This window comes from Candida parapsilosis, contig 005807 (genome assembly GCF_000182765.1).
Source record: "Candida parapsilosis strain CDC317 annotated contig 005807".
Lineage (NCBI taxonomy): Eukaryota > Fungi > Ascomycota > Pichiomycetes > Serinales > Debaryomycetaceae > Lodderomyces > Lodderomyces parapsilosis.
The window spans coordinates 1681685-1709166 of NW_023503280.1; the positions used below are offsets into that span (position 1 = coordinate 1681685).

General features: G+C 37.5%; 8 protein-coding genes across 8 annotated transcripts; 2 read left to right on the forward strand and 6 right to left on the reverse strand. All coding sequences in view use genetic code 12, as the record gives it.

Moving 5' to 3' along the window:
* Window positions 1-14: 14 nt before the first annotated feature.
* CPAR2_807290 (uncharacterized protein) lies at window positions 15-1433 on the reverse strand (the record flags this gene model as incomplete). Its single annotated transcript, XM_036808635.1, has 1 exon — window positions 15-1433. One exon carries the CDS (start codon window positions 1431-1433, stop codon window positions 15-17), a length of 1419 nt encoding a protein of 472 aa, XP_036665352.1.
* Window positions 1434-2848: 1415 nt separating this feature from the next.
* On the reverse strand, window positions 2849-4933 carry HGT5 (Hgt5p; the record flags this gene model as incomplete). Its single annotated transcript, XM_036808636.1, has 1 exon — window positions 2849-4933. One exon carries the CDS (start codon window positions 4931-4933, stop codon window positions 2849-2851), a length of 2085 nt encoding a protein of 694 aa, XP_036665353.1.
* A 633-nt stretch (window positions 4934-5566) lies between these two features.
* CPAR2_807310 (uncharacterized protein) lies at window positions 5567-6640 on the reverse strand (the record flags this gene model as incomplete). The annotated part of the gene is made up of 1 exon (XM_036808637.1): window positions 5567-6640. One exon carries the CDS (start codon window positions 6638-6640, stop codon window positions 5567-5569), a length of 1074 nt encoding a protein of 357 aa, XP_036665354.1.
* Window positions 6641-7751: 1111 nt separating this feature from the next.
* On the reverse strand, window positions 7752-10340 carry CPAR2_807320 (uncharacterized protein; the record flags this gene model as incomplete). Its single annotated transcript, XM_036808638.1, has 1 exon — window positions 7752-10340. One exon carries the CDS (start codon window positions 10338-10340, stop codon window positions 7752-7754), a length of 2589 nt encoding a protein of 862 aa, XP_036665355.1.
* A 475-nt stretch (window positions 10341-10815) lies between these two features.
* PEX7 (Pex7p) lies at window positions 10816-11946 on the reverse strand (the record flags this gene model as incomplete). The annotated part of the gene is made up of 1 exon (XM_036808639.1): window positions 10816-11946. The coding sequence occupies one exon, from the start codon at window positions 11944-11946 to the stop codon at window positions 10816-10818; it is 1131 nt and encodes a 376-aa protein (XP_036665356.1).
* Window positions 11947-12080: 134 nt separating this feature from the next.
* On the reverse strand, window positions 12081-13748 carry CPAR2_807340 (bifunctional choline kinase/ethanolamine kinase; the record flags this gene model as incomplete). The annotated part of the gene is made up of 1 exon (XM_036808640.1): window positions 12081-13748. The coding sequence occupies one exon, from the start codon at window positions 13746-13748 to the stop codon at window positions 12081-12083; it is 1668 nt and encodes a 555-aa protein (XP_036665357.1).
* A 730-nt stretch (window positions 13749-14478) lies between these two features.
* USO6 (Uso6p) lies at window positions 14479-18468 on the forward strand (the record flags this gene model as incomplete). The annotated part of the gene is made up of 1 exon (XM_036808641.1): window positions 14479-18468. One exon carries the CDS (start codon window positions 14479-14481, stop codon window positions 18466-18468), a length of 3990 nt encoding a protein of 1329 aa, XP_036665358.1.
* Window positions 18469-21634: 3166 nt separating this feature from the next.
* Window positions 21635-25924, forward strand: CPAR2_807360 (uncharacterized protein; the record flags this gene model as incomplete). The annotated part of the gene is made up of 1 exon (XM_036808642.1): window positions 21635-25924. The coding sequence occupies one exon, from the start codon at window positions 21635-21637 to the stop codon at window positions 25922-25924; it is 4290 nt and encodes a 1429-aa protein (XP_036665359.1).
* Between the last annotated feature and the right edge of the window lie 1558 nt (window positions 25925-27482).

Here is a 27482-nt window from a genome sequence, read left to right on the forward strand (position 1 = left end):
CCTCGTTGCGGCTATTACCAAGTTTTAGCAACCCATCTGCTATTACACCAACCTTTCACTGTATACTGAGTTTTAGAAACTCCCAGGTTAGGAGCTAGACCATTCAACTCACACTTACCACCAGGCAATACTCCTGCAGGTTTGATACTAGGTTTTAAATCCCATGGCAAGTATTTGCTATGTTTTCTCGTGAGTGATGCATGAGTAATAGCTGCGCCATCGTCTACACAAATGTAATCTTCGTAATCGACACTTTGCTGTGGTGAGTTATCCTGTCTTGGTTTGAGTACTACTGAGTTCCATAACTTCTCTCTTGACAAGTTGGAAATGTGATATATATTGTGTCTTCTGTGGAATTGTTTCAAATGTGGGTTTTCCAATATAATGTTGATCAATTCCTCTTGAGAAAGAGAGTTTGGAAGTGTTTTTGAGTTTGTGCGAGCATTGTAATCGTATGCATATAATCTAAGGAATTGAGAATTGATACGGTGGTCTCTATTCTTGAAAGACGACTTGAATTGCTCTTGAGTGGTGTCGTGGTCATGCTTTGCTTCAAAAAAAGTAATCAACTCTTGTGAGGGAAGCTCCTCTGATAGTACTGGGATCTGACATATTTCCTCGCTTATCACTGGTGGTGTTCTGACATCACCGTCACCCACAGCTTTTGTTACAAGCCTATCCTTTAACGCCCTCAATGAAATGGTAAGATTGGAATATAGTGATTTCTTTGGTTGGTATTTGTCAAGCACTTTACTCAAACATTTAGCTGATGTTGTTCTGCGAAGATTGTGGGTGGAAGTTACATCAGGTTGCTCATTTGTCGTTTCAAAGGAGACAAAAGTTGAAAGTGGGGTTGATGATGGTGTTAAATATGGTGTAGTCATCTTTACATCAGTCTCCCTTATGCTAGAGCTGGAAGTAGCTGATGATGTGGTGGTGGTTAGCAAAGTTGTAGTTGTTGATGGTGTACTTATCAAGGATGAGGGTAGAAATGTAGAATTGTTTAACGAAAATAAGGAAAGTCCCGACTTGCTGCTGGCTACACTGTTACCAAGGTATGAATCGTTGCGATTTGACGAATTAAACCAGTAGCTTTGTGAAAATTGTGGTTCCTTGAATTGGTCTGATGAGGTTGAGCATGAGGAATATGAAACATCATCTATTGAATCATACTCTTCGTCTGAGCAAACATCATCGTCATCAGGAGATGTGTCATGTGGGGTATCACCCAAAGGGTGGCTCAAAGGTTGTACTGTATTGGGAACTGATGTAGGTTGTTGTTTCCTTGTTTTTACCTTTGATAGGTTGGTTTTGAATCTCTGAATCTTGATAGGTTTAGTTGTTGCAAATGTGATTGGTATGTGCTTTTGATCCTCTAACTCTTGTGTGCGCTCTTGATTAAACAATGGTTCTTGGTCCATATCGATATACATCTTTGGCGATAGCTGACGTGTTATATTTGCATATCTGAATGTTGAAAAAATACCTGTTCCGATGGGATAAAAGTGTGGTACAAACAATAATGTAAATGATTCCACTTGACAACTGGTGCAGAAGCGATGTTACCTTTAACAAATTGAGAACCCTCCTTACAGAATAGATGGTAACTGAGATATGTTGTCAGTGGGTGTATTATAAAAAAGTTTGTTGGGAATCTTTGGTTACTTTTATAACGGCATTTTGTATATTTTATTTATTTTTTATTTTTTTTTTTATATTTTATTTTATTTTTTTTTTAACTTAATCGTTTTTCTGGGAAACTAATCGTCTAATCAAATGCAAGTGAAAGTGTCAATTACGTGGCATAATAAGAGACAGAGTATGGAGACAATTCGTTAACCTATTGTCTTAACAATCTATAGAGTGCAAAGCGGTGGAGAGATGTCATCGTTTTGTGGAAGTAAAAGAGTACCCACAAAAGAGCCAAAACTGTGTAAAAGAATCCCCATTCCTTTTGTTTTTTGATGCCGTATGGAAAGTAAAATCAGATCAAGTACAAAACTCTGTATTAAGCAATCTTGGTGCTATTTGTGTATAAGAAGAAATCAATGATCTCAACAAAAGATAGATAGATACATTGAGCCACTCATTTTATCTATCCATTTGTAAATAGCAAACAAATGTGAAATGGGTTAATTTGTAAGTATTTTTGCAATTGCGCTTTTTTGTTTGTTCAATTCTTTTTCTCTTGGTCCTTTATTGTTCTTATTGTTCTTCGGTTATAAAATTTTAGATGAAATTGAGTGAGAGATAACGAACAGTGAGTTTATTCAACCAACGAGAGATAAGCCAATAGCAGAAAAGCAACGATTGCTTCAACTGGATGTAACGGAGCCCAATAAAGTTCTTGTGACGGTACATAACTACAATCAAGTATTAATAGCGCGGAATAGTCATGTGTGGCACATCTTTTTAGACTGTATGATGTGTCAGAATGAGTTTGACTTCTTTTTTTAATTTCTCATAACCATATGTTGACTCCTTTCGGGAAAAGAGCATCTTTCTCACCAAAAAACTCCTTCAAACTCAAACCATTTCTGAAGCAAAGTTCTTTTCGAACCGGAAGGGAGCTACAAAGCGTAACACGGGAATGTTGAAAAGTCTAGATTCTTTTCTTGAATTAAACTCCGATGCAGTAGAATCCACACACAAAAAAGAGATAAAATTCTTTAAAAACACAAACGTCACGGAAATCCGGGTGTTTTTGCATTCTTTAACTTTCACGGCAAATTGGACATGAACTTTTTCTAAATTTAGAGTACACACTAACAGTAACTCATAGAGAGTCACCTCAACTAACCGCTCAATCTGATTAATCTCTTTTTTTTTTTTCTTTAACATTGACCATCTATATATCTGGATTCTCATAATCCATTTCATTCAAAGCTTGTAACTCAAATGTATCATCATCATCTTCACCACCACCACCACCACCACGATAACCTCTAGATCGGTGGATACTTCCCTGATGTCCATCGCTCAATCTATTATACTTTGCATGTAAGCGTCTACTTTGCTTATCTCTAATCTTTCTCCTCTTTCTCAAAATCATATCAAAACTACCCACCACTCGTTTGAATGGATTAATTGAATAAAATTCATCGAAAATCTCATCAATTTGTTCCAATTCAATACCTTTAGTTTCCGGATAAAACAAAATGACGCATACAATACTAATAAAACAGGAACCAGCAGGGAACAAATACATGGCCCATTTAATATTATGACGCAATATAGGGGCAAATAAACCAACAATGAAATTACTCAACCAGTTGCATGCCACGGCAAGTGATACACCTTTTGATCGTACTGAAAGTGGATATGATTCACCCGACAACAAGAATGGGATGGGCCCAAACCCAAATCCAAACGATGCATTGTAAATGATAACAAGAACGGCAACGACTGATGCTGTGTATGATCGATTAAGTAGCATAAACACTGAAACCAATACCAAACAAATACCCATTGCTAACCCACTACTAATCAATATTGGACGTCTACCCCATCTATCGACAAGAAACCATGGTGGAATGGTTGATAGTAAGTATATGATACCATTGACACCGGTCATTAATAATGCACCAGCATCGTCAAAGCCAGCTTCTTGAAATACCAGTGGTGCATAATATGAAATAATGTTTATCCCGTTCAATTGAGCAAAAATCAACGAAGAGCAAGCAACAAACACTCGTTTCTTGTAATGCTTTAATAAGTGTCTCCAAGTACGTTCTGACTTTGGAGTCAATTTCCGTTCGCGTAAAATGGAGTTTTTGATCATGAAAAATTCACTCTTGGGTTTAGTCAATGATTGATGAGAGTCGTATAATAAACTCAAGACATTAAAACCTTGTTGATCCATATCATTGTCCAATAACCAACGAGGACTTTCAACAATGAAAAACCCACCAATAAACAACACAAATGCAATAACCACTTGAATAAACAACGGTAATCTCCAACTTAAATGAGCCAAGAATGAATGTGGCTTCTGCCTAGTATCACCGATATTTTGTATGAAATAACAAAAATAATCCACCCAAACACTAAGAGCATAACCAGTAATATTACCAGTAAATTCACCACAAACTAGTTTCCCTCTTTCTTCACTAGGACTAATCTCACATTGATAAGATGGGACAATTGTAGAAAGGATCCCCACACCAATCCCACTAAACACTCTGCCCAAAGTGAAAACAAACATGTTGGGGCAAAATGATTGTAGAACACCACCAATCATAAACACAAACGTACCCAACAAAATTGTCCTTTTCCTGCCAAAAGTATCAGATATCTTGGCAACCAAAATAGAGCTAACCATGGCACCAATTTCCAAAATTGAAATAACGAATCCAATCATTGCTGGTCCTGGTGTATTGAAAAACCCATTAAATGTGTCAAAAGCGAGTATACCGCTACATACACCTTGCTCATATCCAAATAAACTTACAAATAAACTGACAAACGCTGATGTGAAATAAACTAATCTGTTGCCTTTAAAGGTAAGTTTCTGTGTATAAGCCTTGTTGTTGAAATCGATTGCATAATGATTACCAAATTCATCAGTAAATGAGTCAGTCGAACTGCGCTCCAACTCGTTGTCGTCGCCTCCATTACCAGAGTGTTTAAACTGTATTGGGTCAAACCTGTCATAATCGTCATCATCATCATCATCGTCGTATCCATCTTCTTCCTCCTCCTCGGCGCGTTCCAGCAGACTACTGCCAAACTCACTATGTTTGAAATTCTTACTACTGTCAGCTTTTAGGTCGTCATTGAAGTGAGATGGCCCCAGTTCGTGTAAATGTTCTTGTGTAGATATCAACAGTTCAGTAGCATGAATAGCCGCTGGCTCTTCTATGGATAAGATATTTTGGTCAGAAAATGGATCTTGATTATCATTGCTATTGTTGCTTAGTGGATTGTATGACATTTTCCCACCAGACTCATTGAACTTTGTTTATTAACTAGAATAGGTGCGTGTAATCAGATTTGGTAAGTGGGCTACTGTTATTATGTAGGACTATGTTTTCAATGAAAGAATAGATTTAGTGTTGAATTGGTTTTTTCTTCTCCAATTTGTTCAACTTTTTAGATTCTATTTTTTGTTGTTCGTGTTTTTGTTCTATTATTGGGTGTGTGTGACGTAATTTTTGTGTAAAGATTGAATTGGGGCTTATTTGTGGGATGGAATTGCTGGTGGGATATACTGTATACGGAGTTGTTGTTATATGCTATGCTCTGTCTGAGAATATTTATTGTACAACACTCAAAGTAACGTGTTGACCACTCAAACTATAGATTGCTTAACTTGTTTATGCAAGAGTGTAGCTTGCATGATGTAAGGCCCACATGAAAACACAAGGGGAGTTATTCTCCCCCACTAAAAGATAATTTTTTTTTTTCGTCTCTTTTTTTTTTTTGCAGCAACTTCAAACCTAAATTTTGGGAAAAGACCCCCTCTCATACAAGAATATCAAAATTGAAACGAGATTTGTATCAACTGTTTTATATATATACGAACATCTACAAACCGAGACTACTATACAAGAGAGATTTCCTTCATCTAAGTACTTTTTGATTTGAAATAACTTTCAATGTAGAAAGCAGCAAACAATGCCGTCAAAGGAGTCAAATATGCAACATTAATCAACAATGGTAACGCCTTTTCTGGTGTGCTAATACAATTAATTAACTCCATGTGTTCAGCACTAACCATTTTACTAGTATCAATGATCCAAACAAAACTGTGCAATACAGCAATACTACCACCAAGTACAAATTGTGTAATTTGCATTGATGTCAACAGTTTCTTGAATGCTTGTGGGACTTTGATGTGAAGGCATGATAATGTGAAATAGAAATACATTAATGAATGAATGAAAGAGTTGAAAACAACGAAAATCCAAATTGGAGGTGATTGATATCTGACACCAGCCCACATACACATCATTGCTCCAGCATGATGATAACTTTGCAATAATGAAGATGGACGTCCTTTAAGAAGAATAACAACTGTGTCAATAACTTCATAAAATTTGGAAATGTAAAACCAGAACCCCAAAATCTCCAAATTATGCAAACCTTGTGATGATGTAATTACTCTCGAAAAAATACCGCTCTTGGGGTCACATACACTTTGGAAAAACACATCCAATTTTTGCAACGTATAGTTTTCGACTTTCAAACTTTCATAGAATGAAGGAATCAACTCCAACTTGAAAATATCCATAGTTTGAGCAATGGTTGTCGACATGCCAATAAATGTCCAAACTGAATATGCACATAAAAAGATATTGTGTAATATGACAAAAAGTTTGAAAATTGAAGTTTTGGCAATAGGATAAGGAGCAGCAGGTAACCTCTTCTTACTTGGCTGTTGTTGCTGCTTCTGCTTGTACTCACTCAACTTTTCCATATCTTGTTGTTTACGAATCTGTCTATTTCTAACAACTTTATTCATAAGATGCACCGAGGTGAAATAAATAATGGCAATGGTCAATGGAGTAGATCCTCTCATTGTGAATTCATACAATTTGGTTAAATATGGTTTGGTGAATGGACTTGGTGGGATTGGTGTTTCGAGTACTGGCACTTTACTCCAGGCTTCAGCACTAGGAAGACCAAATTTCATCAACATCTTTTAATTGGGATACGGGTTTTTTACGTGGTCTGACTCTCTTTAAAGCAATAAGTAGTTGACAAGAATGTCAATGATAAAGACGGGAAAGAAGGAGGGTTTTATACCAAGTAGGAAGTTTTTCATGCATTTTATACAAAGTTGAAAAAAAAAATTAGCGCAAAGTGTAAAGCAAAAAAACGATGTCTTTGTCTTGTGTGTCTTTTGTTTTGAATTATTTTACATTACCGTTTTGTAACCATTTATGAAAAGAGTAACAGGAACTTAGTAGTTCTAAATTGTTGGTTCTAATAGTAGTTGCAATTGTAATTCCCACCCGATTTAGGTATTGTTGCGTTTGAGTTTCTTTCTTTGTTTTGCTGGTTTATGTTGTTATTTTTCTTTGAGTTCAAACTTAATCACACAAAGGTAGATTGTTGGGTAAACTAAAAACACCAAAAGAACTTGTGAAGAGAAAAGCCCCTTGGATATGGGAGAACAAGAGCACACGGGATGAATAGAACAGGCCTAAAACTTAGTCCTGTTGGTCACTGTGAGTAGATACTACAGAGCTAAAGCCTGTCTTTTCTCTACCTGTTCTCCCTCCCCGTCAAAGATACCATGCAACTAAACCGAACAGTTCTCAACAAAAAAAAAAAAAAGGACTCAATTCTAACCTCGGCTAAAAAGTGAAAAAAAAAAAACCAAATTTGGTAGCATCGCAACAGTTTTTAGAAACGTTTTTTTATTTTTTCTTGATGAAAGAACGGATCGGCTGTTTCCAAGTTATATCCCGCACGTCGCCGGCGGAAAGTTACAGAGTAGTGAGTGTGAGAGTGCCCGTGAAGAAGGTTGCCTCGATTGTTCAGCTAAGATGGATCCGTCTCTCTGTTACTAATAGACTGACTTCATTCACTACATACATCAACCTTAATCATAATTTTGACAGTTTGTGTCATGTTTTGTCCCCTTTTCCGTACGAACCGATTGGTTGCAAAATTACTGTCTGAAGGGTTTCAGGTGGCAACATGAATGTGACAATTCATAGAGCAAACATGAATTGTGCGGATCTTTCGGTTTCTCATTTTTTGATATATTCATAAATGCCTAACTCTACTACTGTGGTAAATAATTATACATTGTATACATAATTGTTGTTGTCTAGTGTTGGCTCCAAGTTAAATTTAACCGGCAGTAATCTAATCTGCTGTTGTTGATTCATTCTATTTCTCACTGGTGATTGTGCTTGTCTCTGTTGTTTGGTTGGTGACTGAGGACCGATCACGGGCAGATACATATTGTTTCTAATTGGTGATGACATCATCAACTGTTGTCTTGATGGTGATACCATAAAGCTTTTGATCGGTGATGATGCAGTAATTGACGGTGTACTTGGTTGAAGTTTCCTCAAAGGTGATGAAGTTGGCGTCATCATATTGATATTGACATTGGTGATTGATTGTAATGGGATTTGATTTGAGAAACGATGAAGCTTGATTGGAGATGATAGCGATGACTCTAGTATCGAATTGAATTTCATTTCGGTCTTTTCATAAATGAGGAACCCGCATTCTCTTAGCCAAAAAGTCATTGATTCAATTGCTTCGCTCAACTTGAGGTCACAATAATAGGACATGACAATTTGATAATAGGGCAAATCCGAATTTAATGGTGTATCATTGACAATTACGTCAAATCCAAACATAATCTTAAACGGAATGACAACTTCATTTTGAAATGCTCTTGTGGTTTTAAACACTTGGTCAAATTTGGCTGAATTACCAGCAAATTTGAATTCATAAGTTGATGGAAGGACAGTTTGCAACTGTTTAGCACATGACTTAATTTTCGATTCTGATCCTTTGATATTAAACTCAACAACATTGCTATTCTTGAACGCATCAATAGATATAGGAAAATCAATAAATGAATTATGATCATGTTCAAATTGATTAATCAAATGTAGTTTGTTGTTATTCACCAACATCAAATATTGACTCTTCAAAATTTGAAATTTTAAATTATAATAAATTGATACATTTTGTTGTTGAACATCATTCATACAATATTTCAAAACCAAGTCATCAATCTCTTGTTTAACAAGGGGAATGCTTGCCATATTCTTTTGTGGACATTTAATCAAAACATTGGATTGACGTGATAAAGAATACACATTGGTTGAAGTGTCAAAATTGGATGAAAATTTGATAAACACGTTGTGTTTTTTCATTATTGACTGAATCATTGATCCACCATTACCAATGATTGATTTATGGAAAACTTCAGGGATGTTGAATTTCAACTCCAGTGGTAATTCCAATTCAATTAGATCAATAACTTGACTAATTATAGATGATGATGATTCAATGTCAATGTAAAAACGATATTCATTGTATACGTTGAACTTTATTGATGGAATGTTGTTGACTTGGTTGAGGATTTTAACCAATTTACCATTCTTTTTACCACTGATAAAATCTTTTTGATCATTGTTCACCTCAATACGTACATTCAAAGTTGATGCAAGCACTGATAACTGATGGACTAAAGACTTAATCTCTTTACGTTGTCCATTGATTTCAAAACTATAGCCGGTGAATTCAGCTGTACATGTCTTTGTATATTGACACAATTGCAAAATTTCGTCCTTGTTGGCATATATGCCTGATACTGAATAATATTGAGTCACAATCGATCCAATGTCCCTGATACATTCGTCAATAGCATCAGTGTGCAATCCTTGTATAATGATTGACTGATTTGCTTCTCCCAAACTTGGTAACTGTATAAACACCCCATGTTTCAACATCAAATCAATCATATCTTGTTGATTATGCAAGAGGATTAAATCAAGTTTCGATTGGCTCATGGCTATCCGTTTGGAAATTAATTGACTCCTCTTATAAAATATCTTGTCCAAGATTGATCTGGTCAAAATCAAATCCATGGGATGCTGGGCAGTGATCCATACTGTCATATCAAAGTTGCTAGTAAGTACATTTGAATTGAATATGTTGGGTAACAAATCGGGAATATAGATGTTGACATTTGTTTGCTTGGCTATTTGCTTGAAGTTGGATAAGTTGACACCACCAGCCAATGGAATCAAACTGAGCGGTAATGAATAAGAATCAATGGTATAGTTATTCAAGTGCAGGTCAATCAAAACTTTTAGCGAGGTATCAAAAAATGTTATATTGTCTTGATGGCCAACTATGTGAATGGAGTATGCTATTTCAGATACCTTTTTGCTAAATGATGATTTTTCATTATTTATAATCACCTCAACTTGATATCTTTGACACAATGCATTCATTTGCTTGATAAACTGTTCATCAATTTTCATATACTGGGATTCATCAAGTACCACTGTCTTTGAGCTAACATAATTGTAAGAGTGGAGCATCTTTGTCCTCGACTTGGTTATAAACAGTTCTTCACCATGTATGTGTACAATAATGCGATGATTGTTCAACAGCGGGGGTACCACCTCAATATAGTTTACCAAACTTTGCACCAGATTGATCTCATCACAAACTGACTTTAACTTGGACAAGTTGTCCATCACCTTGTATGAATCTCCAGTCAAGTCATTCCAGTGTGGTTTCCACAACCCCGTATTGGTCTCGTAATATGTTTGGTAATTAGGTGATTGTCTAGTTGCTTTTGGGTCAATTCTGAAGCTATATGCTAAATTCAATGTAATAGTGGTGACTGTCATTATTGAAGAATTTGAAGAGGAAATGGATTTAATGACTGTAACGGTCAACTAAACCTTTGTAAAGTTGCTTATCACGAATTCAGATAATCTGTGAAAAAGAACCATGATGCATTATATATGATCTCCTTCTCCCCAATTCGTATCACAATATAAGCCTTGATATCTAAGCACTCCCATTTAAACTTCATCATTGCAAAAATGTTTTAATTTTTTGATTTCGCTTGCCTAATTAGGCAAATTGATGATAATAAATTTGTCCTTTTTGTACAACTTTCCAATGCATTGCATATTTTCGATTTCGACTAAACAGGCAATACACATACAAATGAAGATGCAATTCACCACTGAAAGAATATGTTTCCGTGGCAAGAAGCAGAGAGCAGCTGCGTTTTGTGTGTCATAATGCAAAGGTCATTTATTTTTACGAGAGATCTATTCTATATCATTTGCCTTTTTAGGCATAATGTAAGCTTCCTCATAGTCTCTTTGAATCCCATACATACACCATTTCATCCCAACCAGTAGTGGCACACCATCCGGGCTCTCCCCATAAACTATAATCACAGCCTATGACAAACTCCCTATGCTTATTAAACACACCCATCAAACCACCTGTTTTGGTATTCAAAAATCTTGCTCGTTCATCCAGTTCATCTCTCCATACTCTAGCCGTCATATCATAGGATGTACTGAGTAATTCTTTCCCATTATGAGGAGACCATTGAACTCGCCTTACGGCAAACTCGTGACCCACAAATTGATTCAAAGCACTAGGACCTCGATGATGATGCAGTGGCATTGGCGAATGAGCTGATGGTTGGTCTAAATTGGAAACCATTCTTAGATCCCATACCCTAACTGACTTGTCAGTTCCTCCTGATGCAATAACCGTTGACTTGTATTTATTCCAATCAACTGAAAGCGTTTCTAGCCCGTCATGTGATACAAAATGCAATTGTAGTGGATGTGGGGTTCGAATGTCCCAAATTTGCACTTGTGATGCGCCAGTACATGAAACAAGCATTGAGGGCGAGTGTGGAGAAAACTGGGCTGAATAAATACAGTTCTTTGTACTATTATGTTGGTTTCGTTGATGGTGTTGTTGATGCAGAAGTGGTGGTTGCGCAGTTGATGCAATTGGTGCAGCAACAGTCGTATAGTCAGTGCCAGTTGGGTTCAAAGTAAGTAACGACTCCTGTCTCTGACTCGCCCAGATCTTTATACTTCCGTCCCAGCTAGATGTAACAAAATTTGATTTATCTACTAAATTCCAATTCACTGAAAACACCTCTCGTTGATGTTCCTTCCATTGCATTATAGGAAATTGAGAAACCGTTCGATCAAACAATTTAATCAGACCATCTCCACTAGCCACCACGCATTGGTTTTCGTGCATTTCGCTCCAAGCTAAATCAAATAATCCATCTTGCGTTTCCCATGATATTGGACTCGTAATTTGGCCATTGGGTCCGATGTCTAAGATGAATAGTCGTCCATTCCCCACGAGACCATAGTTAGCAGCTGTAGCTACGGCGAGTTTATTATCGAAAAATGGTGAGTACTGGACACCATAACCGTTGTATCCCTTTGTACGGAACGATAGCATCAAAAAGTGGGTGACACTTGCTTGTGGTAATTGCGTTTTGCTAACAAAGTTTGTCTAAATTTTCAAATCGAGGTGCTACCTATCCGTCAAATCTAAAGAAAATTTATATGCAGTACTAGTATACAAAACGCTATTTACAAGTCATAAGTTTTGAAACTCAAGTACTTGATATCTGCGTGATACTTGGAGTCCACTTGATCTTTATCGAGTAAGTTGAACTGCATGGCATCGCCCACAACAATTGCTAGCTTTTGGTTGCTATACTTTAAATAATCAAAATCATCATCACTTGAAGTAATTGCATCACCAGTGGTAATCTCTAAATCTTGAAGTCCAAACTTCTCCATTTCAACGGTGATATTATATGTGCTTCCAACACCCTGTTCACTTTCGTTTCTATTCAACTTTGGTTTAGGTTCAATGGGTCCATTTTGAATCAACCCCCAAAGAGCCCAAAAAATTTGCACCGATGAGCGCCAGTAGACACATTCATTGTACATTTTTTCAATTTCATACTGGATAATACTGACTGCTTGTTTATCCGAATTGTTCAACAACTCTTGATCTGATTTCGCTGATTTCAAATTGGACGATGGTAATTGAAAATCATACTCAATATAAGCTTTAATGAAATTTAACTGCTCCAATTGAGTGGGGAACATTTTGTTGTTGACAAAATATGACCTCTCTGCATCATGGTAGTTAGACATCCACTCACTGAAATGGTTGACAATGTCATATGCCGGGAAATTAGGTCCTGAGTATTCGAAATCTATAACCACCAAATTGGAATCCTTTTTGTTTGAGGTAGATTTAATGGCAATTTCAGGTAAATTTGCACTCGAGCCAAGTGGCGTATCAATGATAATCTCCTCTGGTTCAAACGAGTTATGGAGAAGCAAATTTCCATACTGGGTGTCGTTGTGGCAGAATTTATAATTCAACGAAAACCCTTCCTTTTTATACTTGTCAAAAAGCCAATGTTTATATCTAAATACCAACTTCTTAAATTCATCAAAGTCCATCATAAAGATATCCTTGAGGTCAATGCCGGCTTTTTCATACCCCGGTTTGTACTCATTTTCGAAAATCTTTAGCCATTTTTCAATCAATCTCCAGCATGTGGGAACTGGCGTTTGTGACTCCTCTTCCGTCAAGTCAACCTTGTAATGCAAATCCTTCATTCTCCTTCCAATCATTTGTGATATAACTTGATCTCTAATCTGATCTTTTGTTAATGTGACAAATCCTTCCAAGAATTGCTCAAATCGTCCATTTGTGAAAATACCCAATAATCTAGGACCAATACGTTTCTGTGATAGCTTGATTAATGTCATTAATTCACTATCTCTGTCGATCAACTCATCAACATTCTTACCATATACCCTCAACAACAAAGAAGGTAAGTGGATATCTTGTTCTTCATCCACATAGTCAATCTTGTAGATTGAATTGGTTAGTGCTCCCGAGATTCTCGTTATTTTTAGCTTATGCATATTCAAGCTCTTCTTGTGCCATTTGTGAATTTTCAAAGCCTTAGTCAATGCTATTATATCTTGTTTGAAGAAATCTGCTGGTAATGAATTATCCAAGACTGCTTGTACTGATGGTACTGAACGTTCATCATCAATTTGGGTTGATGTAATGGTCAATTTGTTCAAAGAAGAGCTAGACAAGGACTTTCTCGTCCCAGACAAGCTTGGCCTTCTTGTCGCCGAAGTTGACCTTGAATTGGCTGTCGAATTTCTGGTCCTTGACCTTGATCTTGGTCGCGGCGTTAAACTTGCTGGTGATATTTCCATTTGTGGATAAAAGGAAGTGTGCTTTTGCGAGGTTTGAGTTGCAGTTAAAACAATTTGTCAATTTGATCCACTATGACGAGTAAAAAGAAGCCAGGATAGTGTTGGGCTGTACTACAGGCTGGTGTTGCTCAGCTATAGTTGAAAAGGAAAAACTCCAATAGTAATAAGTTTTTGGTATAATTTTTCCAGTGCGGACAGTTTGTACTCCCCAATTAGGTATTAGGTCACATTCTCAACAGTATTATACATGAGCAATTACAATAAAAACGATCTACACAAAATTACAAAACTTCTTGTATGACGACTGGGGTGCATATATAGCTGCCAATTCATGGAATACTAGAAGGTAGATTTGATTAGAACTTCAAGTAGATATTTTATAACGTCGACGCTAGTAGTGCCAATTAAATATCCAACCTTGAGTGATGTAGACCACAGAGCGGGCTCTTGAAAATTCTCTTGTGTAAGGAAGCTAGAAAGTTGCCCCCTGCAGTTGCTTTACAAATGCGTACTCGATCAGATGTAAGCTGCTATTAAATGACAGCTCTCCCCTAAAAGGATACTTACTGAACCAAAACTGATCCAATAGCAGCACAACCCTTCCTCCCTTCATCTCAATCAATACAACGTTGAAGTCCACTTTTAAATGGTAGCGCAATCACGCCGTTGGAAAAAAAAAAATTATGTATGTTTCTGTTACCGTAAAATCAATCGTTTATCACTAGCCACCATGTCGTTCTCCAGCCTTCTAACTGCAGTAGCTTGCGTTTTACTAGTGGTGTTTTACAAACTATATGAATCGGAATCAAGGAAATTACAATCAGTGCAATTGGAATATGACAATTATGTGAAATCATCAAAATTATCCCAAGATGAGCAAAACCTGTTGCTCAAGGAAGAGGTGGAACTTTCAAAAAAAGATGCATTTGGAAAACAAGAAGAGAATAGAAAACTCATTGAACAGCTTGAGTCCCAACTCAAACAGTATAAATCAAAGAAGGAAAGATTGACAGCATTGGAGGACAAATTGACCTCAGAAACATTAAGTTTGACGAAGAAGATGGCATCCAAGGAAAAAGAAATCGCGGAGTTGAAGCATGAGTTGAATGTATCTCGACAGCATGGTGAAAAGTTGGCCCGGGATTACAAATTTCAACTAAATACCCAAATTGAAAAAGTGTCCATTGAAAATGGTTTGAAAATTGCGGAGTTGGAGGAATTGGTTGCTGCCGCAAAACGAGAAACACTTTCACAGAGGGAGCTACTTAGAACAATTGAGAGCGGCAAAGAAGAAGTAATAGTTGAACTTCGCCAGTCTTATAATCAATCACAAAAGAAATTAAAAGAGTTGGAGCATAGCAACGATGATCAAATTGCGAAAAACAACCAGCTAATTAAGAAGTACGATCAACTGCAAAAGAGTTTGGAAGAATTGAGACCCGCCTACAAGACCATGCACGAAGACTACGTCAAAGTGTCTAGAGACCTTGATGATACAAGACAGCGATTAATTGATCTCAAAGAAAGAGCAGAATTGCTCGTACATTCTGAAGAAAATTTGGGCAAAGAACTTGAGAAATCAAAAGATGCAAACAAGGAACTATCAACGGAGCTTGACCATAAAAGCAAAGAGTTGCAAGTTTATCAAGCATTTTTTAAAAAATGTGACATTTTTATTGAGGATTTGAAACGCTTTGACGATGGCTTTGACAAACTTGCCAAGCAACTAGAACAAGCAGGGACAACGTACGAGGCTGCCTCATCGGGTGAAGATTATCACTCAGATGAAGGTTATTTATCTGACACAAAGCTGGGAGAGGTTGATCAACATGAATTCGCCATTTTGACCAAAAAAGCATCAAAGAATACATTCACTTTGATTCAAAGATATATTGAAGAGTTGAGATCAAAAGTAGCCAGAGAAAAATCTGTATCAAGTAAAAACGTGACAGAGAACGCTGATTTGAGAAATAAGATTGTAAGTTTGAAAGAAAAGTTGAGCAAGGCTGAGTCTAGAAATGTTGTGGTGTTGAGTGCTATCCTTGAATTAAGAAAGCTTATTGAGGATGAACTTTCACACAGTCCAGTAGATGAAAACAAATTGAAAGAAGTCTTGCATGCCGCATATCAAAAAATCGAAGAGAGTTTGAAGACAAACAGTCCTTCGAAGATTGCGCAGCAGAGTGAGAATGAACATAAAACTAAGGACAAGGACGTGGCCAAACAAGTGGTTGGGCATTCCAGCGATACTGTCCTGAAACCACAAAATTCGGAAGGAAATGCCGATGCCAAAGACGATGAAAAAGACGATGAAAAAGACGGAAGAGACAACGAAAATGTATCAGCATCGGCTGGCACTGAAACGAAAAACCATGAAGACGGTAAAAAGGGGTCTTTGGTAGCTGATAGCGATCCAGTTCAAAACACTAAAGACAACGACAAATTTGGAAAATCACACGGTGAATCTACTAGGGAGACTGTACAAGAAAAAGAAACGTTGTCTAACACGCAGCATACTGATGCGCCAACTGCAAAGAGCGCAGCTCCAACCAGCAACGTGAAGCAACCCCTTGCATCAATGTGGACATCTAAAGATGCATCTAATGCAAACAGTGATGTTGATTCCGACTTTGCACCGCCAACCCCAATCTTTAAGACTTTCAAAAACATTTCATCCACGTCTTCATTTGCTCCTACTTTGAATGTTAAGGAGAATGTTGACTCTGATACCAAGCGTGGAACATCTGATCAGATAAAAAAGAGTAATGAGACAAAGACGAAAGAGCTAGATGGGGCAGACAAGAGGGAAACTAATGAAGCTGACCATTACCGTCTGGCTGAAGATGGCTCTGAAAACTCCCATAAAAACAAGAGTGCTGTTGAAGAAAAGGAGCCAAATCCTCATTCAGAAGCTAGTGTGTCAAATCAAGGTGCTGAAACTGAAGATAGTAAATCAACGTTGGAGAAAATTGATAAGAAACTTCATGACGATGTGATTGCTGAAGAAAAGACTACGCAAGATGAAAAATCATTAGCAGAGGAAGAGGCGCAGGACGATAAAGAAATTTTGAATCGATACGATCTTCGTGTTGCTGAGAATGAAGGAGATGAAGAGAAGAAGCCTGATCCATCAGTTGATCCTCTCTCAGAAGAGCCCGAAAGGCATGTAGATGAAAGTCATATGGAGACAAAAGAGTCTCATAATGTCGCTCAACCATCGAGTCAAAGTCAATTAAAGTTTGATGCATTCAAAAGGGACATCGAAAATGCCAAGAATGGTGGTGCTAGTGCTAGTGGAGACACTATAAACACGGAAAACACTAAGGGTGCTAAGGATAATAAGCGCTCAACTGAATCTGATTATAGGAGTGTTTCTGAGGGAAAGTTCAAGGCATTTGCAAGTGATATACAAGATGCTAAAAATTCGAAAGATTCGAATTTGATAGCAAAATCGCAGGAAGGACCGGATAGAGAAGAAGAGCCTGTAAATGGGCGGGATAATTTAAGATTAAAATCACATTCAAAGGATAATGATCACGATGAAGAAGAGAAAGGTGATGTGAAAAATGAACACTCGGGAAGCAAGGGGGTAGAAAAGCAAAATGAACCGGAAGAACAAGTTGCCATGAGTAAAGCTAAGAAAGATGAAGAGTGCAAGCAATCATATGAAAAGGATAAATCTGAGGAGGCTCTGAGAAAGAATGAAGAGGTCAAAGGCGTTGAACCGCGCATTGACGACGCTACGGAAGCCGGGGAAAAAGCGGTTGAAGTTAGGGAATCTAGCATTGAACATGATGATGTCAACAAAAATGATCCCACTGAATATGATAAAATGTCGCATAAGCATGGGAAATCGGGGCTTGAACCTGTCAGTGATCTAAAGCTGACAAAAACCTCGAAGTCAGACACTAAGGAAGATTCATTGGCAGCAAACAGCTTGAATCATACTGAGAATGGACCTAGTGTTAGTGACGATGGAGACAAGATTGATGAATTGGAGGCATCCTCGAAGGCTTCAAACAATAACGAAAGTGTTGTGGACACCAAATCAAATGAAACGACAGTTACATCTGCGTCGAAATCTGTTGAAGATGCAGGGTCATCAACATTAAAATCAGACAAAGTTTCACAAAATGGTGCTGGCGCACAAGCAACAACTGTTGATGTTGATACTGAATCCATTGGCACTGAAACTGCAGAGAAGATTGTACAATCGCGAAAGCATGCGGAACAAGTGGCGGAAGAAGGCAAAGATGATACTGAGCAAGAACTGAAACCAGAAAATCAAGGTGAGGAGAAGGGTGGTGATAAAGAAGCCAACTCTACAAATGTTGACAAAGCAGAACTGGCGCAGCATGTTGCTGAGTTGGATAATAAGGGAAGCAATAGACGGGACACTAATGAGACAATGCCACCTTCACGAGAAGATGACTATGAAGAAGAGGGAAAGGACGATGAAGCGACAGCTCAAAGTAGAAGTTCAATCGAGAGTGAAGGTACGACTGACGTTAATGATACTTTAAGTTTGGGGAAAGAAGCAAGTAACGATTACAAGAGTAATGCTGGAGATGATAATATCCACGACAGATCAACACCAACTCCCAATGTCAATGAAGGTCCAACAAAAACAATATCCAATCTCAAATCAAATTCGAATTCACCAACAAAAAAACTGGAACTGAGAAAAACTAAGAAGAAAAAATCCAAAACTGGTTTCTAGACATTGGCGTGAATTTATATGTATATATTGATTGGGGACAATGTAGTTAAACCCTGTATTTGGTTCACTTATTGACTGGTTACTTGCTCATTTTGTAGAAACTGATTTGCAAACTCTTTTTTGTGGGGGTGTGGGGGAGAGAGAGAGAGAGAGAGAGATGCACAATGTTTACTTGAATCGTCAGTGTTTTATTTTTGCGTTTTTTGATCAAAAATCTACAACGCGCAAAACAAATTGCGCACGGTTCGCTTACCAAGTCTCTTTTATTATTTATTTTTAGGTTTAATTTCATTTCTCCGATACTTCCGACAAAAACTAAAAAAGCAAGAGAAAAACGAAAAAAAAAAATTAATAAGAGTACAAACAAGGTGAGAATTAGAAATTTCTTGAACGTGTAGTAGGCCTGTCGAATGGTTAGATTGCCAAATTGGGTGAAGTGATTACCAAAAATAGATAACTGAATGATTTGGAATGGCTTAAAAATGAGCGGGGCTTCCATGTGCGTGCTTTGGCATCGAGATCGAGAGATGACGTAATACCTAGCGGTAAGGAAACTATACGACATGTGGTGGTGGTTGTGATGGTGGTGGAACAACATAGCTACGTGAACGTGAGTGAGATTCAGTACTCGTCAATCAAGGATTCTGTGCTAAGTCTAATTCTGTGAATGTGGAGAATGCTTTTCACACATTCGTCATCAATATGTTTAGTTTATTTGTGCCAGGGCTCATAACGCATAAACAATGCACGAATTTACAAAAAATAAAAAAAATCTCGAGATAATGGTTTTAATTTTTTTTTTCTTGTGTTTGCTCTTCGATTCAAAATTGTGTTTTCTTCATTTGTAACAAACGAAGGAGCTAGATACAGCAGTGTTCATGGGCCCTAGTCCAAGCAATGTATTTTGTTGTTAATTTCCTGTTATTTGACGAAAATGATGCACGGGCTAGAGCAAGATGACGTATCTCTCTACATTTGTTATGTTTTGTAATATATGAAAACAGTACAAAAATAGAAAATATAATACAAAAGGGGGCTTTTTCACTAAATTCGAGTTATAATAAAGGTGAAGATATTGTTTAATCATCAGCATCCTTTTATACTCTTGTTCTCGATGAAAACTTTAAACAAGTGGTGCATGAGTCAAAAGTCAGAGAAAATTGCGGAAGTAGAGAGTCTTCAATGATGATGAAGTCGATGATTTTCGATGCTGTTCGATGCTGATCGATGCTGATCGATGTTGTCGATGAGGGGATACGATACCATTCATCATTGTAAAAACGCTTGAGTTCTTTGTCCAATCATTGAAAAAAAAAAACGATTTCCGTAGAGGTAGGCTTATAGTTGCCATTTCTGAAAATTAAATAAAAAAAAAAAAAGGGATAAACAAAGAACAAGGCTTCTGTATCATAAACAAAGTGTGTTTCGATACAACTAATGAATGAGGCTCGGGTGAGTAGCTACTGTATCCAAATGTGTATAGTTTCAATGCACTCTTCTTCTTTGTATCTACACCGTCTACGACCAAATGTTGCGTGTAAGGTCTTCTTCCGTTTTATATCATTGTTAATTATAAAACAAACCACGCTTTTTGTGATTGCTGATTTGAAATTTCAACTGTATTGGTGGTAAGTATTGTTGTGTCTTCTTGTGTAACTTTGAACAGAATAAATTTCATCTGTTCTTATATTCGAGGCAAAAAAAATGAAACTCAAAACACAGAACAGGACATAATACATTCACATTTGGTGGAACAAATTTAAAATCTCACAGGTCAAATTGCAATAGCTGATTCTGAATAAGCTCGTGCGCACAGCAGATGTGTATCTTCAACTGATGAAATTGAGTATGATCTTAAAAATGTGAGATAGTAAGAGGCAATTCTAAAGAGGCTTTTTCTTACCTCTTCGGATAAAAAAAAGAAATGCGATATAATTACGTAATTTATTATGTAATCATACTATAAATAGTTGTTACCCTAGCTATATGCAGTACTCCGAATTATAATACCACTCTTTCTTTTCTTTTTTTTTTTTTTATTCTTTTTTTTTTCTTGTTGTTGTGTGTTGTGTTGTTGTTACTAACTCTTGCTACACAATAGAATACTTTTTTGGTAGCAGCACAACACAATAGTGCACATTCATTAATAAAACATATAGAGACACAGGATTTATACACAAACCCACAAGCACAATAAGCACAATAAGCACAATAAGCATAATAAGCATAATAAGGCATACAAGTATATATCAACAGACACATATACACACACATTTATCAAGTTTATTATTCTATTTTTTCTTTTTACAACCAAATTACAACCATATCGTAACACAACATAACACCACCACTTTCACTCATCTTCATCTTCTTCTTCTTCATCATCATCATCATCATCACACCATTACCATTTGACTGCTAATAGCCTGCACAATACCACCCAACCCATCATCCTTCATCCTTCATCCTTCATCCTTTATCAGTTTGCAACAGTCACTAAGGCACCACCAACCCACACTCACATCCTACCTACGTAAAAGATAGACAATACACACAATAAGAAATCATCAGTGTAACTCCAAACTGCCCTCAACCCCCAACTGTTCCTGAAATTACCTAGTTTACGATCATACACACGTTGGTCAACCCTAGTTACAAACCATATATACGCGCACACACAATTACACACTATATCCAGTCGAACCATTGCAACATCAGACAAACGTTTGTTTTATTTTGATCATTAGGAGAAAATCAGCAGCAGCACATTTTTTTTTAAGAAGGTTTACAGAAATAGAAACTTTTCAACAATCACGGAGCAAAGCAAACAAAATAGTAGCAGCAGCAAAAGGCAACAACAGTATTTGACATTTGAGTCCGTTCCCCTCCTTCTCCTGGAAACAATTGGCTTCCCTTTCCCCCACCCTCCTTCCCACAAGACAAACAATAGGTCACTGCACTTTCGTTAGCATCAAATACCACTGGTGCCCCGATCCAATCGTTTTTTTTTTTTTTTGCAAGCCAAATTCTTTTTACAGAGTTTTTGAATAACTAACTACCCCTTCGTTATTCCTAGTTTTTGCTTCTATAATAGATCAAGTGCGTGTCGCTGGGATTTTTATTTATAAGTTTCACTCGTTGAATTTTGCATTAGACTTACTACATCATGACCAATGTGTTGTCTAGATCATTGGCTGCTCGAGGCGAATCCAACATAGGTGCAACAAATGACGAAAATGATGATTTATCTACAGAGTCTACACCATCAAAGACTATAACAAAGTCGAAAAGTTTTATAAGCAGAAAGTTTTCTTCAAATTCACTATTTGCTCAAGCAAACTCACAGAGCTCATTTTCACAATCACCACCACCTCCCCCACCAAAACCTGCTGCTGTTTCGATACTGCTGCCGTCAAAATTACTAAGATCATCACCCGTTCCCCGTCAAAAGAGTGCAATTGCATCCTCATCATCCTCTTCACTGTCATTAAATGCATCAACTTCGACTCTACAACCTTCTCCCAAAACCAAAGCTTCGCCAAAAGTTCCTGCATTACAACAACCACCTCCATTGACACCACCTTCCGCCGGTTACAGACTTCCGAGGTCAGGATCCTCGTTTGTGTCATTATCGTCTTACTCCTCGATACCAAGTGCAAGTTCGGTATCTACCACTGCATCAAACAATAGCAACGGTAATAGCAGCAATAACACCAACAATGATAAACTTATACAAACATTGCTAAAGCGATACAAGAAATTGGAACTAGCATTGAACAAGTTTAACTCAAAGAAATACAATCACAACTCCAATGGCACCAAAACTGTAAATGGATCTATAATGAAAGGAAACTTACTAAGAACGTCTTTGATTCCCTTTTTAAGAAGTGCAAACCAATTGGATCAATTTTTTGCCAAAGACTCCAAGGTGTATAAAAGTTTAACTTGTGTTGTGTTGGCTATATTGATAAAATGGTGGAATGCATTGATTGGAAATTTGCGATATACTGCAAACTTGTCGGCCACTGCATCCACCACCTCCGCAACCACCTCTAGCAACTCCAAATCACCTTCATCGCACACGTTGTCACATTCCATATTATCCAGTGTTGAACCCATACATTTCACTAGTATACCTGCATCTGATCGCAACGCGTATTTGGAATGCGTTTCGCGAATTATTTCACGCGATGACTGGATTTATTATGATGAGTTTAGTGATTACCAAATATTACTTACAACAACGTTGGATTTTTGCATTGACAAATTGACTACATTGAAAACTTTGTCCGGACCAATGGCTGCATTTATTGGAAAAGTTTTTGCATTTAGTTTCTTTAAACTCCCAAATGTTTCCACTGCATTGTTGTTTTTGCTCAATGTAAAACAAATCACTTTGGAGACATGTACCAAGAGCCTACCCAACACTAGCACTCATGATTCTCGAGAATTGTTCAATGTATTTCCTCAGCACTTGCATCACTTGATTGATTTCAAAGGCTTGCCGAATTTAGAAGATAGAGGGCAGAAATGCTTTATGAATTGCACTCCACCACCTAAGCATCCTGTTGATGGAATCAAAAACCCTAATGGTGATTGGGTTCGTCGTTGGTGTGGATCAGACTCGAGCGTTTTCAACTCATTTTTGCGTCATTATATTGAAATTGTGCAAAAAAGCTTACTACCGATTATAGATGATGATGTGATGATTTTGCTAAAATGTCCTGGATTCAGTGTTATTTTGAGTCATGTTTATCAGATTTTTCACATTGCAATAACTCGAATCACTAGCTCGTCAAAGCCAAATTTCACTACTGCAGGTGGTTCTGTAACTAAGAGTGCCCCACTTCCGCCAATACCAGCAATGGCAAATCGCAAACGGGAAAACGATGATTGTGGTAATGGTGGCGGCGCACCTGCACCAGCACCAGCGTCAGCATCAGCAGTCCCTCCACCATCTCCTCCTCCGCCTCATACTACATTCAGCTCCAATGGTCAACGATGCAAGGCACCAGCTCCACCCCCACCTCCTCAATTTAACATTAACATCAAGCAAAGTGACATGTATTATAACTCAATCATCAAAATTTTCAAGACTGTGCGTGATGTAATTTATTGTGCTACCCTTGATAACAAGTCTATTGACTGCATCAGTGCAAGCTTGGTCAAGGTTATTGACTTGTGTTTGATTTCAATTGCAAAAGAGGTGACGATTTATGATTTTAACAAGAATGGATTGATTTTGGGCATTGTTCATGAGTTTATCAATCACGTTGAAAACAATATTTCCAATGAAGTAAAGTATCTCATTAGCTGGGAGTTTTGGTTGAGTTGCAATTATATGATGATGAGCCACTCGGATCATGTACAAAGTTTGTTGAAGAATTTCCAATTTCTTTTCAATGTGTGGGATATGATTCCTGATGCATTGTGCTCATTTGTTCAACCGCAGCGTCTGGAATATGGACCCATTGGTGATATCCATGATGAAAATTACAAGTGGATAACCAATGTTGAGGATTCATTCAAGTTAAATTTCACAAATTATCTCATAAGTGATGATATGTTTCGCACAATGTTTGTTCATTGGAACCCTCTCGTGAGGTCGTACTATATCAAGTTTTTGGTTTGGAGAGTAATTGGAATCAACAACTCTCAGTCATCAGCATCAATACAAGTGACAAGGAATTTACAATTCAAATTGGACCAATCGTTTGACGCGTTGCAGAGGTATACTATGAAGTTGTGTAATGAGCACAAGCCAAAGGAATATAGTGAAACGAGTGATGTTACTTGTCGTCCAATGTTTACCCTAAATTTCAAACCAGATAATCCATTAGTTAATCGTAAATTTGGTATCTTACCTGCTAGTGTACGCGATGATTACTTGTCAATTGGAAATAATGGCAGCTATGATAGTCAACAATCGGACATGTTTCAAACCTCAACTGCTGTCACTTCAGTATCAAAATCATCTGAATTGAGAAAAACCCACGCATTTGAAATTTTTGATGAGGCTATTTATACTTGCGCCACTGTTGCACCAGCTTCAAATGGATCAAACACTCCACGAGAAGATGAAAAGAGAAACGGCTCATCATCTTCGGGTTCAGTTGCAAGCTCATTTGGCTCAAAGGGAACGTCGTTGGTTAGTTCCATTGGAAGATTATTACGTATTGTTGCTGATGCTGGTGACGGCGATGGCGAAGACAAAGATGATGGTTCTGATGACAAATTTGTTGATCCAAAGGAAACATTGGCCAAGCATTCTGGTAATGGCAACATAAATGCCAACGACATTACACGAAACTCGGAGTCGTCCACTTCACTATCTACGACTAATTCCTTCAAGTCAAGGTCGTCGTCACCCAGTATCATGTCATTCAGATCCACCCCAACATCATTTACCGAGTCATCATCTGCAAAGTCGGATAATGAATCAATTTACTCGCTTGATACGATTAAGTTGAATGGCCCTTTGCAAGATGCAAGCTTTGGCGCACAACAAAGAATGCAACAACAATCTGGTCATGGCAAACTGTTGACCAAGAAGAAACTGTCTCAATTGTATAACATTCAACCGCCTGAGTTAGCGCGATTACCACCAGAGATTGTTCGTCCAATTTTCAAGTTTGATATTATTGTGTGTCATGAATCAATTAATGAAAAGTTTCAAATAATCAATCACAAAAATGCATTAGTTCGTCAGCAATTGTTTTATAACTCAGATGGTCATTTGCCGTCAATGTCATCGAGAACTACAACTGCAACAAACGCGTCATTCTCGTCGACGTCTACTGGGTCAGGCTCAAACATGGGATCATCCATTAAGTCTTCGGTGTTGTATTTCCCTCATCATCCACAACTCCCTTATATCTCGATATTCATCAATTCTGATTTGTACAATAACAAGATTGTTTATATGAATGAAGAAGAGGATGGAATATTTCTTGAGCAGTTTCACCCACAAGATGTGTTAACTTCGGCCACCGATTCCACGAGTGCGACCACGTCGCAATCGGATCATATGAGGACTGCCACTGCCTCGAGATCTACTCCACTGAGGCAAAATTTGAGATCAGCCACAATGTTCCCATACGAATCATCATCCATGACCACCATGATCAATTTGGGTAAATCGATGAATGAGATGAATATAATCATTGATGGGTTTAGGAAATATTTGAGTAAACGGATTGAAGCTGATGCATTCTACCTGAATGCCGGTTATGATTTTAATGAAGATGGAGATAAGCTTGGCTCTGCAAATATCGGATTCCCTGTGTTTAGTGGAGGTATTGAAGAGGAGAATGATGAAGGTGGTGGAGAGTCAAGTGGAGTTAGATCTTTTACTGTTAAAGGCAAGGATTTTAATGAGTTTGTTTATTTCAAACGAATTATACCGTTTTTGAGTGTTGACTCGAGCAATGAGATGAAGTTGTTGAATGCAAGTTGACGGGGCAGGAAAGGTGAGAGGGGTTACTTTTTAGATTAGTGGTTAGGTTTTTCTTATGTTGTTACTTTAATTAGTGATTGGTGTTGGTGACTCTCCCACGTCCTCTCTATATTTATCAAAAGTCGTTCACCTCACTTGAAAAATGTCAGTTAGGAGATGGTTGCAGACAAAACTGCTTCAGTATCAGAAGCAGCCTTACAGTCATGCCAAGTCTGAGATTTTTTTTTTTTTTTTATTTGCACTCTTATCTATGGGTGCTGCACCTATAATGAGCTCTCTCTGTCGTCTTCAATAACCATACTGACAAATTCTTACCGCGAAACAGGTGGTTAACAGTCTTAGTTCATCATCATCATTGTAATACTCCTTGAGTTCGACAACAATCGTCATTTCCTTTATTTTCTACCGTGTAGCTCAGTCTCATTGCTTGAGTTTGACTCATGGATTTATGTAACCACTGTACCGCTATACAACCAGGTGGCATTCGCGAACTAAACATATGTTATTGTTGAACAACATATACTTGGTAACCCTGGGCATAACGACAATTCCACCATTCCACCAGTTTATGCTTGCCATTGGAAACTGCAACGCGAAATCGCGGATTCTAGTAGCTACAGCGTCACTCGTAACCGCTGTAGCAATTGTCAAAAACTTTAACGATTTATATGTTAAATGGGTAATTAGTAGATGAGTTTTATCAATTTGATGAGTTAAATACGATATGCCAAGCAGAACTAAATTTGGATCTGCTTCATCATCAAATCTACAATTGTCAACTACGTGGCTAGATCCATACAACAGTGTAATCAAAACATCTCGAAGTGAGATTGTAATGAAGTTTTCTGAAATTTTAAACCCTATATCAAAGTCGTCGCCATATATCAAGTGCAATTTTTTTTAATGTTGGAGGACATGATAATTTCTTTTAATCCCAAAGGATATCGAAATACTTTAACGACGAAAACATTCCTTCAGCAACAAAACTAAATGCACCAGACAATTCGAGTGTGTATAATTTCGTATCTCCAATGTGAGTGTTGCTTCGGTTTTTATGACTTGATGCTGATTGTTATTGTCGTAGATTAGCTCTATGACATGTTCTGGCAAATCGGCAGGTTGTATCCTGATAGTCTGTGGAAAAGAGGGGGGGAAGGGGGAAGGGGGGAGAAAAAGAAACCAATGGGACCCAACCCCAGTGGAAACGGCTTTATAGTGCACTTGATGCTTGGTGTACCTTGTTTTCTCATGAATTTTATACCTTCTTAATCATTTGGGGGGGGTTGAGTATGTCAAAGTTGCGAAAAGATAAAAAAAAGAATTAAAAGTGCAGCAATGGTAGTGTTTTAAAGAAGGAGAAAATTGATCTATATGTTCCTGTCGTAATAAAACATTATCGTACACATTAGTTCAATTCAATAGGATTTGAACTAAACCTCTACATAGTACTAGTAAGAAATAATATATAGCCACAGCGCTAGAGCAATATCTATTTATCCTTGTTTTCAATATACACGATCACCCCTCAAGTTCGTAATTATACATCTCTTGGCCTGAT